The 15,491-nt window shown below is 38.0% G+C and overlaps 2 protein-coding genes across 2 annotated transcripts in view; one reads left to right on the forward strand and one right to left on the reverse strand.

Moving 5' to 3' along the window:
* The first annotated feature begins 2,924 nt into the window (after nucleotides 1-2,924).
* On the forward strand, nucleotides 2,925-4,477 carry LOC145764904 (uncharacterized). The gene has a single exon (XM_082576600.1). The coding sequence runs from the start codon at nucleotides 2,958-2,960 to the stop codon at nucleotides 4,044-4,046; it is 1,089 nt and encodes a 362-aa protein (XP_082432726.1). The 5' UTR covers nucleotides 2,925-2,957; the 3' UTR covers nucleotides 4,047-4,477.
* A 351-nt stretch (nucleotides 4,478-4,828) lies between these two features.
* Nucleotides 4,829-15,491, reverse strand: part of LOC145788550 (uncharacterized) — a 30,014-nt gene continuing 19,351 nt past the window's right edge. Inside the window, exons 11-21 of the mRNA XM_082600310.1 lie at nucleotides 15,286-15,402; nucleotides 14,829-14,938; nucleotides 14,217-14,367; nucleotides 10,012-10,113; nucleotides 9,328-9,386; nucleotides 8,242-8,401; nucleotides 7,434-7,569; nucleotides 7,192-7,267; nucleotides 6,899-7,010; nucleotides 6,546-6,681; nucleotides 4,829-6,025 (exon numbers count right to left, since the gene is read on the reverse strand). Coding sequence (XP_082456436.1) covers nucleotides 5,937-6,025; nucleotides 6,546-6,681; nucleotides 6,899-7,010; nucleotides 7,192-7,267; nucleotides 7,434-7,569; nucleotides 8,242-8,401; nucleotides 9,328-9,386; nucleotides 10,012-10,113; nucleotides 14,217-14,367; nucleotides 14,829-14,938; nucleotides 15,286-15,402 — 1,248 coding nt within the window. The 3' untranslated portion in view covers nucleotides 4,829-5,936. The remainder of the gene's footprint in view (nucleotides 6,026-6,545; nucleotides 6,682-6,898; nucleotides 7,011-7,191; nucleotides 7,268-7,433; nucleotides 7,570-8,241; nucleotides 8,402-9,327; nucleotides 9,387-10,011; nucleotides 10,114-14,216; nucleotides 14,368-14,828; nucleotides 14,939-15,285; nucleotides 15,403-15,491) is intronic.

The raw sequence follows: 15,491 nt of genomic DNA on the forward strand, positions 1-15,491 counted from the left end.
TCTAGATGGGTTCTGACAGACGAACACTTGGAAAATGGAGTTCGAATTGCGAGCACTTCCATTAAAGTAAATTTGGAAAAGTTGTCGGGAAATGAAGCCAGCAGGCTGTTCTCATTGAACTCGTTTAAAGTCGGTGTGACAATAAATTTGAATAGCAGTTTTCTTCAGAAATTTATAGCCAAACAGGCAAATGCGCGGAGGTTTTTTAAAAACTTTATTTTACACCATTTAATAAGCGGAAAATTCGTCTTATTTTTGTTCAGTTATGTTAGTCTAGTACTGCTCTATGATCGTGCAAAAAATCACAAACTTACGACTTGTGGTTTCGCGTCACGGTAATTAACGCTATTACTCGCGCATTCACGCAATAAAGATGAATGCGCGTCGCGTGTTGGCCTAACGCGCTCGTGCATTTGCTAATACGCGGTCCATGATTAACTAGTGAATTACGTCTTTGAACAACAGCAAATAAATCTGCCAATTATTGCCACACTCGCCCAGTTTGCAAAAAGTCGTTTTAACGTTGATTCAACGTCGTTAGACGTTAAATCAACGTTAAAGCATCGACATTTTTCAAAAAATACGTTATTTATATAAGAATATATAGCGCATGCTAGGCTAATTAATAGTTATTGTTAAACTATATTTTTTAAGCTCGTTCTGACCTTTTAAAAAAAAAATCACAACCTCACTGTATTTTCTTAAGCTTGTTCTGACCTTTCAAAGAGAAAATCACAACTTCTTTTTAGTATTTTTGATCATTTAACTTCAGACAGCAAAATCCGTCACTTTACATTGATTCAACGTCTGCGGACGTTGAATCAATGTAAAAATGACGGATTTTGCTGTATGGGCTACTGAGCCATGTGATAAATCAAAGCCTTTGGTTGCGTCATAATGAATTACGTAATTCCAACTTATCGAGCGAGGAGCAAGATACGCGCGCCGGTATTTAAAAGAGAATTGCGGAGGAAAAGAGTGGGAAGCAAGATAAAGTTGTTTACCACAAAAATGAGCGTCACCGCGTAATAACTAAATTCTCGAAAATCTTTTCGAATGCACTGATTAATGATTTTAATTGGGAAAGAAAGCCAGAAAGTAGAAATTTTCTCATTCAGGTAAAAGTGAAACCACTCGACCTTGGACTAAAGCGGAAAATAACTCTATCACGTTGCCTTGCAAGGCGGCAGATCAAAGATAGCAAATCCGGTCGTAAAGTTGATTTTGCGTGAAAATTAGGTCGTTGAAATCAAGGCTTGATTACTCCTAACTTTGATGTGATATAGGCTTAATTTTTTTTTGTAGTCAGAGTGTAAAAATGGAGGTTTGATATTATCGAATTGAATCGCCGGTTTATACTTGTTTTGATACTCTAAATTGATGGACGGCGCATTATCGTAAAAACTGTCCGACCGCGCATTTGCCAGTTTGACTATATGCGTCTTAAGTTATTATTTCTGCAAGGAGATAACCTCTAATAATGCCATAAGAATAACATGAACAACAAAAAACTACTTTTTTGTGCCTGCAACTACTAGCAATCAAATCTTAAATAAACGTGCGGCCCGCGGTTTCACCCAGTTATTTATATCTGGCCCTCCTGTAATAAAGGTTGCACACCCCTGGCCTAGCTGATTAGCTCAGTTACCAGGCTATAGGTCTAGCGCAACTACCGCATTAGTTACTATAACAGTTAGCCCAGTGAGTTCAGGCTATAAGTTTTACTCTTGTGTGTGTAGTCATATAGCCACTGACATTAAAATTGCATTATTGCTTACAAAAAGTGTTCTAAAGTCCTGATACTGGATATAGGAACATTCTATTTGTCTTAGTTTGTATTATGTGTTAGAACTTAGATGCATTGCTGATAAGAGAATATGATCTGGTTAGCCTAGCCAATTACTGCACAGCTGTACTGGTAGGTTACCAGTTATATGCCATGGGTGCTTTTTGCTACAATTGACTTTCTAAAAAATAACGCGTTAAAATATTTTTTTTAAATTTTGTAATTTGCGGTGTGCGGTGCAGTGTCAAAGTTCCAGATAAATTTCAGTGTGCGGATAGATGAGTCAGTTGCGGTGCGGTGTGCGGATAAAAATTTTGGGTCTGCTGCATCTCTAGTGTGCACTGAGAAAGCCATCGACAGAAAAACAATTTAGAAACAAAATTGTAACAGTAAAAATGTTAATTTTCGCTGAAGCTAAAGCTGGTCTGGCAGGATAAGTGAGAAAAAATGAAAACTATCCACAAGTGGTTAAGCATGCATGACTTTACATATCACAGATGGCACTATGGTTTCTCAAAAAGATACAGATCTTATGTAACAACATGCCTAGTGCATATTATTGAGGTCATCATCTTATTTGAGTAAACAAGGGAATATAGCGTTGGAGGCTATATTCACAGTATTATGGTAAATATAGGCTCTCCCTGGATTATTAATTCATGTTTTATACTGTTATACATGTTTTGAATCTATCCTTATACTGACAAAGCCTTGATAGGTCATTCCTGATAGTTTCGCATACTTGTAGAGGCAGGGTCGACTACCGAGATTGACAGAGTGAAATTTCCGATTGTTGAAGTCTTGTAAAGAAAGGGGCATTCTTTTCCAGCTATCAGCACAAGGCTGAGCACTCGGCTGCCGAGAAACATATGTTGAAGTCTTGTTGCTGGGGAATTATTCCATCCATTAGGTGCCGCTGAATGGAGAGCAGTCCTTAGAATGCGTTGCCCAAGCGCAAACCCCAAAAGTTGAACCAGTGCCGCTTGATCTTGAAGCTTCTTCATTCACGACGTCACGTGCAGTCAGTTATGGTTGTTATATTTTAACAAATTGCTACAGGACTGAAGGGAACAATAGATGCCATAATAAAGATTGTTTTAAGAATTTTTTTATAACTAAATTACACTTTTTTAGACAAGTTGTTATAAATCTTCTTTGTCACTTACTAATCATGTCGGTTGCATTTGTGCCTCAAAATGTAAGAAACAGTAAAGGCCCAGTATCACCAGAAACAATACAAAAGCTATTAGATGAAAATTGCCATTTAATTCATTGCATTGCTGATTACCAGTCGAAAGGAAAAAGTCATGAATGTGCTCAATATCAGCAGATTTTGCACAGAAATTTGGTGTGGTTGGCTACAGTGGCAGATTCCAACCAGTCAGGAGGATCACAAAGTATGCTTGGTGGAGGATTGTCAAATAAAGAATCTGGTGATCAAGTTTCATCATCTGCTGTAACTTCACAACCTTTTCGGACAACCACACAACAAGCAGTGATTGCTTTGCACACCCAAAGTTTATCATCACAACAAGTGTCTGCACCAGTATCTTACTCTAACAACGCAATGCCATCTTTTCCACCTCAGGCTCATTCGGCTGTAACATCTTCCAATGGAATTCCGCCACAAGGTTATCCACAGCAGCAAGTAATGCAACAACAGCCTGTGCCTCAACCTCCTTTTTCGCAGCAGCAACAACCAATGATGTCACAACCAGCTCAGCAACAGCATGTGCAGGCAATTTCTAATCAACAACTAATGCAACAAACTCAACTTCAACAACCAGTTCAGCAACAGTCACTAATTCAACAGCAATTACAACAACCTCTTCCACAACAGCCAATGCAGCAAAATCAAATTCAACAGCAGACTCAACAAGCACAAATGCCACAGCCTCCATCACAACAAACCATGCAACCACCACCTATTCAACAACAACCACAGCAACAAATGCAACAAGCACCATTGCCACAACCACCACCAATACAACAATCAATCCAACCATCACACCAACAACCAGTGCACCAACCACCTTCGCAACCATTGCAACAACCACCCTCTCAAGTACAGCAGCAAGTTCCTCAAATGCAATATCAAGGTCATCCTCCTCCAGCTGCATACTCACAATCGATGTACGGGAACTATCAACAGCAACCACCAGTGCAGGGAGGGTATGGACAACAGCAGCAATATCAAACTCAGCAGCAGCAACAACAACCTCCTTTCAGCCAAGCGCAATATCCGTACCCTCACCAGTAAAAAATGAAATCTCCATCAATCGCTGCTACTTGCTCTGCCGTTTGAAATTTGTTGTATTGTCTGAACGTTTTTGTCAAACTTGACATTAATATCGACTTCAGAGAAGCCAGAGGTGAGAAACTTTTGTCATGCTTTGCATATTTGAAAAGTTGTTCATGAAATTTGTTGATTGATACTGTGCGTAATGGCTTTCATTCAATCGCATTGGCGAAATATCAATGGTTTTAGTATTCTTGAATAAATTGTGATAAACTTTTGTCAACACTTCAATGAGGCTGTCTTTTGAAAATATTTTTAAAACTGGAGGATGAAATTGCTTTGTATCTCACATTTGCATATGAGAATATGTTAACACATTCATGTCATATTATCTAGCTCTTTCTCTGTATGCATTTTGTCTGTTTTCTGACACAATAAATTGTTTGCCAATAACAAAAATTATGGCAATCAAGTTGCTTGCCATAATTTGCTGAATTATATCTTAGAAGACTCGATCGGCTTGCACTCATAGGTCGACTGCACAGCCGAGCGGTGAGTGCCTTTGTACGGCACACGATAGGGCGCCGATTCGACACCGCTCAAGAGCATGCAGCTGTCTTTTACAGGACACTTGAAGGTCATGATTGAAGGTAGATGCGAAGTTGGTTTCCTTGCCTTCCCAGCTACTTAATTCAAATCTCAACTACCTGACGTAAGCCTGGATACGACGTCTCACTCAGAGCCCTTTGCAAAACGTCCTATGCTTTAAAAGTGGACACAAAAATTGGCTAACTTATTTCTCCACAATCTTCAATGCTTTATTTCCTTTCCACATACTGTAGAAAATGTTCAAACTAAACCCACTTGTAGGTTCAACCAGCAATGACAATAAAATACAAAAGAAATCTTGGCAAGTTCGAGTGATTGCACTAGATAGCCTTATCTCCAATATCAAACTTCACTTTTAAAACAGAGGTTCCATGAAGAGACAATAAAATCAATGTGAAACTTGCAGTGCGCTATTGATTAATGGAAATATTTTATTGTTATAAGGACTTATGTCCTGCCAAGTGCCAGAAATGCGAATAAACTTGGTTAATTTTCGGTTTAAAAAAAGGGATGAACTAATGATTTATGATGAAACTCAATCTATGGCATAGCCTAACGATTTATAGTTTTATATAAACCGGCAAAAGCTGTAGAAATAAAAAACGCTTCATTACAAAATACGTTGTATATAAAAACATGCATAAAAGTTGAAAACGACAACTCCTTTGGCTTCTAGGATTTCATTACTTTCAAATTTCCCATTCCGCGGCATGCCTACACAGTTGTTCCAGCAATTTACGGTAAAGCTACAAAACACTGCAGCACATGCGATGCAAATATTCAAGTCACCAGTTTTAAAGGAAGTTCTTTTTTTTTCGGGGATAAAAAATTAAGCTTTTCACATCTTACATGACTCTTGAGAAGGCTTTTTAGCAGGGATTCAGGCAAGAAAAAGACAACATAGGTCTTTTAACGATTGAACAATAAACAGCGTTGAAGGGTATGAGATGTTAAACGACCAGATTGTACAAAAAATGTAACAAGCAATCATACAAGTCATAGCTAAAATCACAGTGCGAGGAAAAACAATAAGCTTGCTAGTGGTCTTCAAGTAAAAAATTGCCTTGTTTGAAAAAGTATTGGTTTAAAATTAACCATGCATAATTGCATACCGTATGGTGATGATAAACTGTCACCAGAGTTCGACATCAAAGTTAAACATTCCCAGCAATGCTCTCATCTGGCTCCAACACTGGCGTGACAAGCTATGAATGAATCAGAGTAGAGGCCTTACAGTAGTTTCGGTCATGGATCAAGTTAAATAATAATTTATGAACAGGCCCGATGTTCTCTGGCAAAAATTTAGACTTCGACAAGGAATGTGAGTGGCACAGGAGAGTCGACCATAGTTGTTGTGTCGCCAACTCTTGCCAAGTAACAATGTGTCTTCACTGCAACAAAAATTCTGTATTAAAACAATGAATATTGAATATAGTTTGCTTTGTTGTAGCATATTTTTCTGTTGATTATAGAATGAAGACAATGATTGAATAGAAACCAGCCGCGGGTTTCTGCTCTCTATTTTTGTTATCTAGGTCTGTACTTAACTTGTGTGTTGACGATTTAAGCTTAAATAGAGCGAAGTGAAATATTCGTGTCCACTTTCAAGAAGAATTCAAGCAAGTCAATTTCTGTGTGTGTCAAACTGAACGTTTAAAGCGTAGAAAAGGTGCTGATACCACTCAGCAACGCAACTGAATACTATCCGTTACAATTTATGCATGTCAAGACAAACTGGGGTTTTGTACGTTTCAAGCCCCGTGAAGCGGTCTTTTCCCTATGTTGTGATGTGATGGGAAGCTTAAAATCTGCAGACCGCCATGTTGTTTTACGAACGCGGAAATTAACTGTTCTTGCACATGTAGCAATGTACCAAACATTTAACTTCTGCAATGATAGTTAGATCTGTACCTGGTGATACGTTGCAGGTTGCTTTATCATATGTGCAGAGAACTGCTTGTGCTGGCGTATGCATGAAAGCCATGCTGAAAGGCAGCAGGTCTTTTGGGCTTGTCCATATTTTATCTCCGTAGTCAACAAGAAAAATCTCGATTGTAAAAATATAGCCAGTAATTAAACAAAACCAAACTTTTATTTAAAAACTTCATATACTCACAGATGAACTTTTATGAATCCATGAAACAAGCTTAAAAAGATTGTAAAAAATCTGCAAAAAGGTTTTACTCCGTGCTGAGAAGCAAACAATGACAGTTATGGACTATGAAGGGTGGTAGCCAAGCCTATTAATCAAGCAAAATTTCTACCTGTATTCTTTCATTTGATTCTGATATTTCTGTGATAAATGCTCTACAGAAAGTACGGTTGGAGACCACAGCACACATTTCTCCTATACAAAGTTCCCCGTCAAAAGAAAGTCTACAAACAAATACAAAAGTTGTTTACCAACACAAATTGTACAACAAGCAAAGCAAAACGAGCCAAAAAAACTCAAAACTTTATGAGGAAACAATTTCATGAAAGCCTACTTTGCTATTTAAGGTTCAATGATAGTAACAAAGTAAAGGACTTGACTTTTTAACTTTTAAATCGAACCCACTTTGCTCTGTTCTTGGAATAAAATCGCTTCATATCGTTGGTTATCGCATCCAATTCCGACACAGACCGTTGCTTGCCTGTACAATTGAGTAAATTTATGTCCACTCATTTAACTTCAGCTAGGCTGGTCGAATATCGTGTTGATGTTTTCAGCAGGAGATATCCTATACTGGTGGTGTTAAAGATCAGAACAGCATTACATTCACAGACTTGTGACAACTTGCATTCGTACAGTTGACTTACCGATGTTGGATTGGGAAATGTCGTTGCTGATTACTTGAGCGTAAAAATCGTCATTTCTAGGACGAGTAGTTATTTTGACTACAACCTTTTCATGTGGAACAAGGTCAACCTGATCTAGCATATGCCCCGACAATGCCTCGAGAAAAAAACATAAAGGTTTAGCTTGGGACTGTGTTTTTCGCAGTCCAATAAAAGCGTGAAATGATAAGTTTGTTAGTAGGCTACCGGTAGCCTATGTTTGTGAAAAATGTCACAAAAAATATAATTTTAACCAACGTTGCTGTCATCTACGCTTAATAAGCAACACACATATGTCATGGATAGCCTAAATATTTTTATGGAGTCATACCTTGCATGTGATGAATGCACAGACCTGATGGTGGTCAAAATCAAAGTTTCAATTAACCAGTTTAGTCGTTTACAATCATTATGACTGTAAAATTAGAATGCCATGCAGTGAACTGTGTGTGAGTAAATTTACTTCCTAAAATTGCTTATTGCACTCCTTACAATTTACGAAACAAAATTGCTGTCAAACAGCACTACAGAACAAGCTATGCAGCAACTAAACCACCATTTTTACCACACGTTTAACAAAAGTTTACCTTTAAAAAGTCAACTGGAAGTAAAAAATCAAAGGCAAATCTCTTATCAGAGTAAACTAAACTCTTTCACCATCACACAACGCCCTCGGGAAGACGGGTCAATATTGCGTTTTAAAGTTTGAGACATATCTACCTGCTTTGGAAGTTACTGAAGACAGCTTTGCAAGTAACTTGAACAACCCTTAACGCTTTCTCAACTATACCTGGGCATGATGGAGAACTCCTTTCTCGCGTTTGATATGCGGTCGGTCACAATTAACACCTTTCCAGCAATCGCCTTTTTCAAAGTATTTGCAATTCTGCACTTTACTGGGATCAAATTTTTCCACTGCCACGCAAGCATTGTCAACGTCAATGCTGTACCTGAACGGAAACAGCGACTGTGTAGGAGAAAAGTATACAAGCATAATTCTTGCTTATTTGTAGCAAATATGCATTTAAAAGATTGATAGCTTTTAGGTCTTATAGCTAGTATGAAAACGCCAAAGATTTAGTTTTCACTGATACTGCCACTTGCGATTAAAAGCCGTCCATTTATCAAAAACACTCGGAAATTTTCCAGCAACGAAAAAAAAAATCGAGCAGCCGTGAATTCGAGTCGCGATACGCTGTTTGGCCGTGAGTACGATCACCTGCAGCGTTTCATGTCAGGAACAAACATTTCCTCAATTAATTCCAATAGTTTTCATTTTATCTGTTAATGTGAAGCATTTTCTACTACCGGTATTACAGATAGTGCGACTTGTGAAGACTCTATTGTTATAATCACAGCAGGGCCTACCATCTTGTTGCCTTCTGGGCAGTAGCGCCGTTACTTTTTTGGTAGCAGCGCTATATTTTTGTGAGAGTAGCAACACTACCTTTTTACTAGTGCAGCGGGTAGGCGCGAGATTTGCCTCAGTCGTACTTCCGCTATTTTCCATACTACAGTGACCGATCTGTGTCTCAGCTTAAAATGATTGAAGTAAAACGAAAAAGTTTTCTTTGTTTTTTCGTACTTAAGCCAGCCTGGAAGCAGCCCGAAAAAGCGGTGAATAAGCATTTGACCTAGTCTGGTCGTTATTGTGAATAACTTGTGATATCAAGAAATTAATTACAAGCGTAAAAGATTTTTTCTAAGCTTCAGAATCTTGCTGGAAGATAAAAAAAAAAACTTTCAAACTCCGCTCTTCACTTCCTCTGAAACAGTCCTACATTCAATGAAAACAAATTTGCACTTTATACGATCAACTAACCTGAAATGAATGTCAATTAATCACAAAACTTTGAAATAACAGATTAAAGATCACCTGTTTCTTTCGGACACAAAATCATCCTGCATTGGGTTCCAGGTTGCAAGATTTTCGTTCTGAAAGTTTTGATAAAACCAGTTTAAGTAACTTAAGAAAAAGAAGCAAAGCGCGGATTCAACCTTCGTGGAATCTATCTCGGACCAGTCAAGTTTCCGAACTTTTCATGGAAAAATGCATGTAAAAATGGAAACTTTTGCTAAGTAAAGGTGAACTGCTTAATAGAATTGTCGCTGCTGGTGACCAAGAGGGAAAGCCACAAAGGGAGAACAGATAACGGGTTAGTTCAACCTCAAGTTTTTACTGCACTAATGAAGACTTTGTCGAAGAAGCAGCATTAGAACTTCAGTTAATGTTCGTGATGAAAATTAAACCAATTTTCGAAAAAAGTTTATTTCGAAAAAAACAACGAAACGTAGAAATGGCAAGATATCGAAAATGATTGACAGGATTTTGCACTTTGAAATTAGGGAACAAAAACTGTACCCAAAGAAACAACCCTGTTGTTGTACAAGCAACACAGTTCGCAATATACAACTCGGAAAGTAAAAAACAAATTAAAAAAAAACAGTGCCATGATTGCATGATATTACATCGTTCACGTTGTGAGTACTAAATCAATGTCTATTGGGGCTAACTGAGTCAAGATAGAGCGTAACTGCTTCTCTTGGCGATAAAACCCACCGATGGGTCGTCCACATCACAGCCGGAATCACTTCTTTGAATATCAATTGAAAGGCCGGAGAGCGAGGGAATAGGATCAGTCTCTGGTTCCATTTCACGCATCTGGAAGCAAAATTGGCTGTCAAAAATCTTCCATTCTGGACAGGTTTTAAGGGGGCCACAGTGGAGAATCGTAACAACAATCACTCGTCACTTTTTGTTTAAAAATACTTTACGGTTCATACGATTTGTGAAACTGTGTAAATATTTTGGCGTAAGAAATGTTAGTCAATATAAAAACTATCGGAAAATTAGCATTAGACTGGTTAAAAATAACTTTTAAGTTTAATAGTTTACCCTGCCAAGGAATTTTGATAAAAAATACCTGGTGTAAAATATCTTTGAAAAGTATTGACATTTAGGTAGGGGGGTGTGTTATATGACGGATTTCACGATGGCAACGTGGTACGGTGCTTAAAATATGTGGAGTAGTATCCAAATCAGGAATATGAAAACAATTATCATATTGGACCACTCTTACTCCCATGTACATGCCCCCTGAAAAGGGGGTATCCATAAATTCACCAAAATAAGAGTTTTTAAGCCTTTTCACCAAACGACGTATATTTTGGCGGTATTTATGGTGCTCCTATAGGGATTTTCGGGGTTTGTGAGTTCAAATATGGCATTAGAAATTACCTCCAAAAATCCAATATAATGGTAATCCAATATGGCGGCCAAAATGGCTCTTAGAATGGGTACTTTCAAAAAGTTTAACCAAACATAGTCATGTAATATGTCGAATTATAGGTTTTCGAATTCATGATTATTTCAAAACAAAAATAAGCTGATAACAACATATTTTCAAACTTATGACGTATATGTAATTTAGTATAAAACACAGTATTCAGCTCTTTGTTAGATTCATGCCGTCAAGAACAGAAGTTAAATCAGTCATCGTAACATCCGCTTTGCAACTCAAATTACTCAGGTAAGCTTTCAGATTGGCTCCATACATAGAAGATGGCAACTTTTTATGGTCTTTCAATAAACGAACAATGTCACTTTGTTTTGGAACTAAGAGTGCAGTGTCACGGGCGTATCTGATCTCGAGGTATAACCGTTTCTGTTTCTCAATCTCTGTTATATTACTATTTAGAATCTCACCCACATCAGAGTCCTTCGTAAAAGGACCGCCTTGTTTTTTCAATTCGTTTAAATCATTATTTCGTCTTTTATCAAGTGCTACATTAGCTATTTCTTTGTCGGCGAGGCCCTGTTGTTGCAAATGCTTCTGTTGCTCATTATGGCGGGAATCGTAAACTTTGCAATGTTGCCATATTCTCGGAATGAATCAGAAAATTTGGATTCTATCAAGTCCTGTGAAGGCTGTGATTTGGCCTTTACTTGAACAGTCGACGCACACTTTAAGTTCTTGGCGCCTCGTTGTTTGAGTTCATAATTTATGAATCCTACCGCCCGTTCTGAATCCAGATTGTGTATAGCGGCACTTTTTAGTTTTTCCGAATCCATTCTTGACAGAGCAATCTCCGATACCTCATCTGAAATCCAAATATGTCCCCTTTCTGGCGTTGGAAACCATCCGCTAGTTTTGGTAATAACATAGTAAGAACCTTAATCACTTCAGGACGTGTGTCTTCAATTGCTTTACTAAGTGACTTACGGATATCTTGGCTGTATGTTGTCTGGTTGAAGCGTTCCAGGGAAATTAAGTTGAATGCAGGCTGTTCGAGATTGAGCAAAGCCTGAGCATCGGTTTCACGAAGGTTTTTATTCAGTGTTTGAAAAGCTTCTGTTAGCTTTGAATACTTAGTAGTTTTTGCCGTAGTGAGGGATAGAAAAGGTTCTACCAGATGCAATCCAATCAGTGCTCCTACAACGTACATTACTCTCATGAAATCTAGTTCTAGATAACATCTTACAATACAAGCGAGCTGGTTTGTTACTTACTCAAATTTTTGTAGAAATCTATTCACGTCTTGAAGATGGTGAACAAGTACAGCGCAAGTGAGTGTCAACCGATTAAATCTTTCATCTTTTAAACATACGGAAAGATTCTTTTTGAAGATATGAAGATATCAAAATCCACTGCTCTGTTCCAAGGCTTATGATCGAAGTCGTGGTTTACGAGCCTTGTTATGCAGTCGAGTGCTTGCTCGGTCACACTTGAATGTGTATTGCTTGCTTCAACGAGGAATTTTGAATAGATTTTGTCCTTTCCAAGAGCGTTCTCTGTCTCTGCCCATAACCTCGTGATTATTCTATTGAACATCAATGTTGGATGCACATTACAGAAGAGGTGATCAGGGATGTGCCCACTGCCCAGTCTCAAGTCTTTCAGCTGCAAGTTTCTCTACCTCTAGATTGTGCGAAGTCTGATCAGTAAGAATAAAGTTAAGTTTTTCAAACAGAAGTTTGGTGCTGACTCCACTAGCAGCTGATAACACATTTAACACGGCAATCTTCAGTTCTGCTAGGCTTTCACGAGTCTCTGATGCAATTGGCAATGTTGGTAGTGGTCGAAACATACCTTTTACCCTTACACCTGAATTGAGAAGGACCCAGCTCCTTGCTTTTTTGATCCGTCATCTGTGTACGTAACTGTAGATTTTTCATCGCTGTCCATCATCTGTTTTACGATTTCATCTAACGCCAAAGCTTCTAAACTTCGCCTCACTTGTTTCACGTTGCGCTTATCAGGCAACGTATCTCTGTCTATTTCATCGGAAGACTCATTATGAAGTTTCCATTTTCGACCAAAAACCTTATTGCCGATGGTCACAACGCCGCCTGTGTTTCTGACATGTGGTTGACGCTTTTTAATTTGTCCATTGCCTCGTAAATCTCTGGACGCACTTTTCGTTCACCTAAACGGATGTGACGATACTGCGCTGGCATGTCATCATGTTCTTCAGATATACTGAGACCAAAATTGAGCTTTCGTTTCTTTCTGTGTCGTCTTGAAACTTCCTTGGAATCACTTACTTCATACTCGCTTCGGATTTCTTCAGCTGATTGTTCGGAGGAGTCACTTATCTCTGCTTTCTCTTCCAAGTATGATTTTTCTAAGACAGCCGTCTGGCGCGATCTGTCGATACTCTGCATATCCTGAGGATATTGCAAAACACAATGCAAAATAACAAGCATAATTCATCAGTATGAACATATATAAATACTCAGGTATATTCATTGCGTATGCCAGGAAAGAATAAGCCTACTTTTGGGATCAAATTCGTATTCTACGCCCTCGAAAACTTATAACTCGACATATCACACAACTATGTTTGGTCAAAATTTACAAAAGTACCCATTCCAAGCCCCATTTTGGCCGCCATATTAAAAATTCTTAGGAATTTTCTAATGTCATATTTGAACACACAGACCCCGAAAAGCCACATATGAGTAAAATAAATACCACCAAAACGCAAGTAGAGTGGGTGAAAAGGCAAACAATCTCATATTTTTCTGAAAATAGGGGTAGCCTACCTTATATACAGGGGGCATGTACATGGGGGTTAGGGGGATCGTATGTCGAATTTTCATAAATATTCTAGATTTTGATACTGCTCCACAAATTTTTAGCAGCGTACGGTATAAATCGACAATTAACACACCCCCTTAATTTAGGTGTGATCTTTGCTTTTAACTTAAATTTACCAACTCGGAATGCTCATAACAAATCCTAACAAAATTTACCTTTACATAAACAGGTTTGCTTAAGAAATTTAAAGAATCTGGACGTTTGAAAATCTCACCAATTTGCTCACAATGGGAAATTTTTTAGAGGGGTTGGAAAATCTTAAAATATTGATATTTTCCAAAAATATTTAACGCCAGGTATTTTGTTATAGTAAATGGAACCCTTAGACAAGGCGATTATACAGTAATCATCTGAATATGCCTGAGGCTTTTATTCACTGACATACAAAGTAATAAAACCATAAGTAACACAACATAAACTACCAACACAATTCCTAACATACTAGGCCTACTGCAACGCTTTGGCAAAGCAGTTGAGAAAAAAAGTTGCTTGCTGCGCCAGAGGCGTCGCTCGACTCTGAAAACAAGAAGGCCAATCATGCTGGTGGCTAAACGCACATACCACACTTGGTAAGACCTTAAACATTTCATAAAGTTCTATAACTAGCACCGTGCTTGGTTGTTACACAAATGAGTTTGGGCGCAACAAAAAAAAATAGTCTCACCTCTGTTCGGGCGCGAACTTGACTCTTGGTTTTGACTCGTCTAGCGCGATCCATCAGGTCAATTGTGATCTTCCTTTGATGTTTACCGCTCGAGTGTATCCCGACTTCCATACCGGCAGGGACGGCGTTGTGCACGTGACCTGCCCTCGACCTGTGAGGATGAAATCAGTGTGAAAAGGCCAAGATACAGAAATTTAAGATAAATGAAAGATCGATCATCCCTCATCTCAGTCATTAGAGTTTCTGTACGTATTAAAAACTGAGATGCGAAATATTAAAGCAATAATTTTATACAATAATAATAATAATCAATAGAAAGCGTACATATTGTCAACAAGCAGAAGTCGCGAGTTTTTAACGACGGAATGCAGAAACAAATACTTAATGCTTTTCATATAAAATTGTGGTAATTAATTTAGTGCATCAGTTTCTAAGCTACTATAACTATAATAACTATTTTTTTAAGTTTTACTTCAAAAGTTTTGGCAGAAAGGTGATTTTTTTTGTCTATGGATAGTGGTTACTCTCAAAAGCACATTTCTAAAAAAAAAGCAGCGCAAATCAAGAAAACAGACACGTTTTATCAACAAAGTTTCATTTGAGGTGTTGTACATTGGTTTTGCGTCGACTAAACTTCGGTAATCAGGATAAGCGGATTTTTCCAACGGATCATCCACTTGAGGCAAGACATCAGTGAATATTGGATCGAAAACTGACTGAGCCTGGAAAAGAGAAACGTACAAATGTTTCGACGTCTTCAACAAATGCGTTATAAAATTAACAAGTTATGCCTGACCAAAAAAGTATGAAGATAACTTCAAAAAGACCTATATCCACAAATGGTGTCTATTTCTTTTTGTTTTTCTTCGTTGTTTATGATATAATGATTTGGGTTATCCGATATAATCACGAGGCGTACAAAATGACCAGATATAAAAACGCTGATAATATAACTTCTTTTTTTCGCGTTGACATCTTCAATGAAGATTCTTCATGCAAACTATCCACCACACAACATTTAGGAACAGATCTTATATAACACATTACAAAATCAAATAACAACACTCACAGAGGCCAAGTCTATTTGCTCATCCGTGTCTTGGAAGTGTCCTGGTTTTTCAGTGAGAGAAGCAAATCCCATGCATATTAATCCTTCCGCCACATTCCAAATTGTTTCGACTCCGTCCTTAAAGTAAATATTTTTTTGCGTAATACAACATTGAAATTACGCAAAAGTGGGCATATCTGCGTGTTGATCAGAAAAACACCTGAATG

Source organism: Aplidium turbinatum, chromosome 2, assembly GCF_918807975.1.
Source record: "Aplidium turbinatum chromosome 2, kaAplTurb1.1, whole genome shotgun sequence".
Lineage (NCBI taxonomy): Eukaryota > Metazoa > Chordata > Ascidiacea > Aplousobranchia > Polyclinidae > Aplidium > Aplidium turbinatum.

Coding starts and splice junctions, on each gene's coding strand:
- LOC145764904 (XM_082576600.1), top strand. CDS start 2,958: ATGTCGGTTGCATTTGTGCCTCAAAATGTAAGAAACAGTAAAGGCCCA.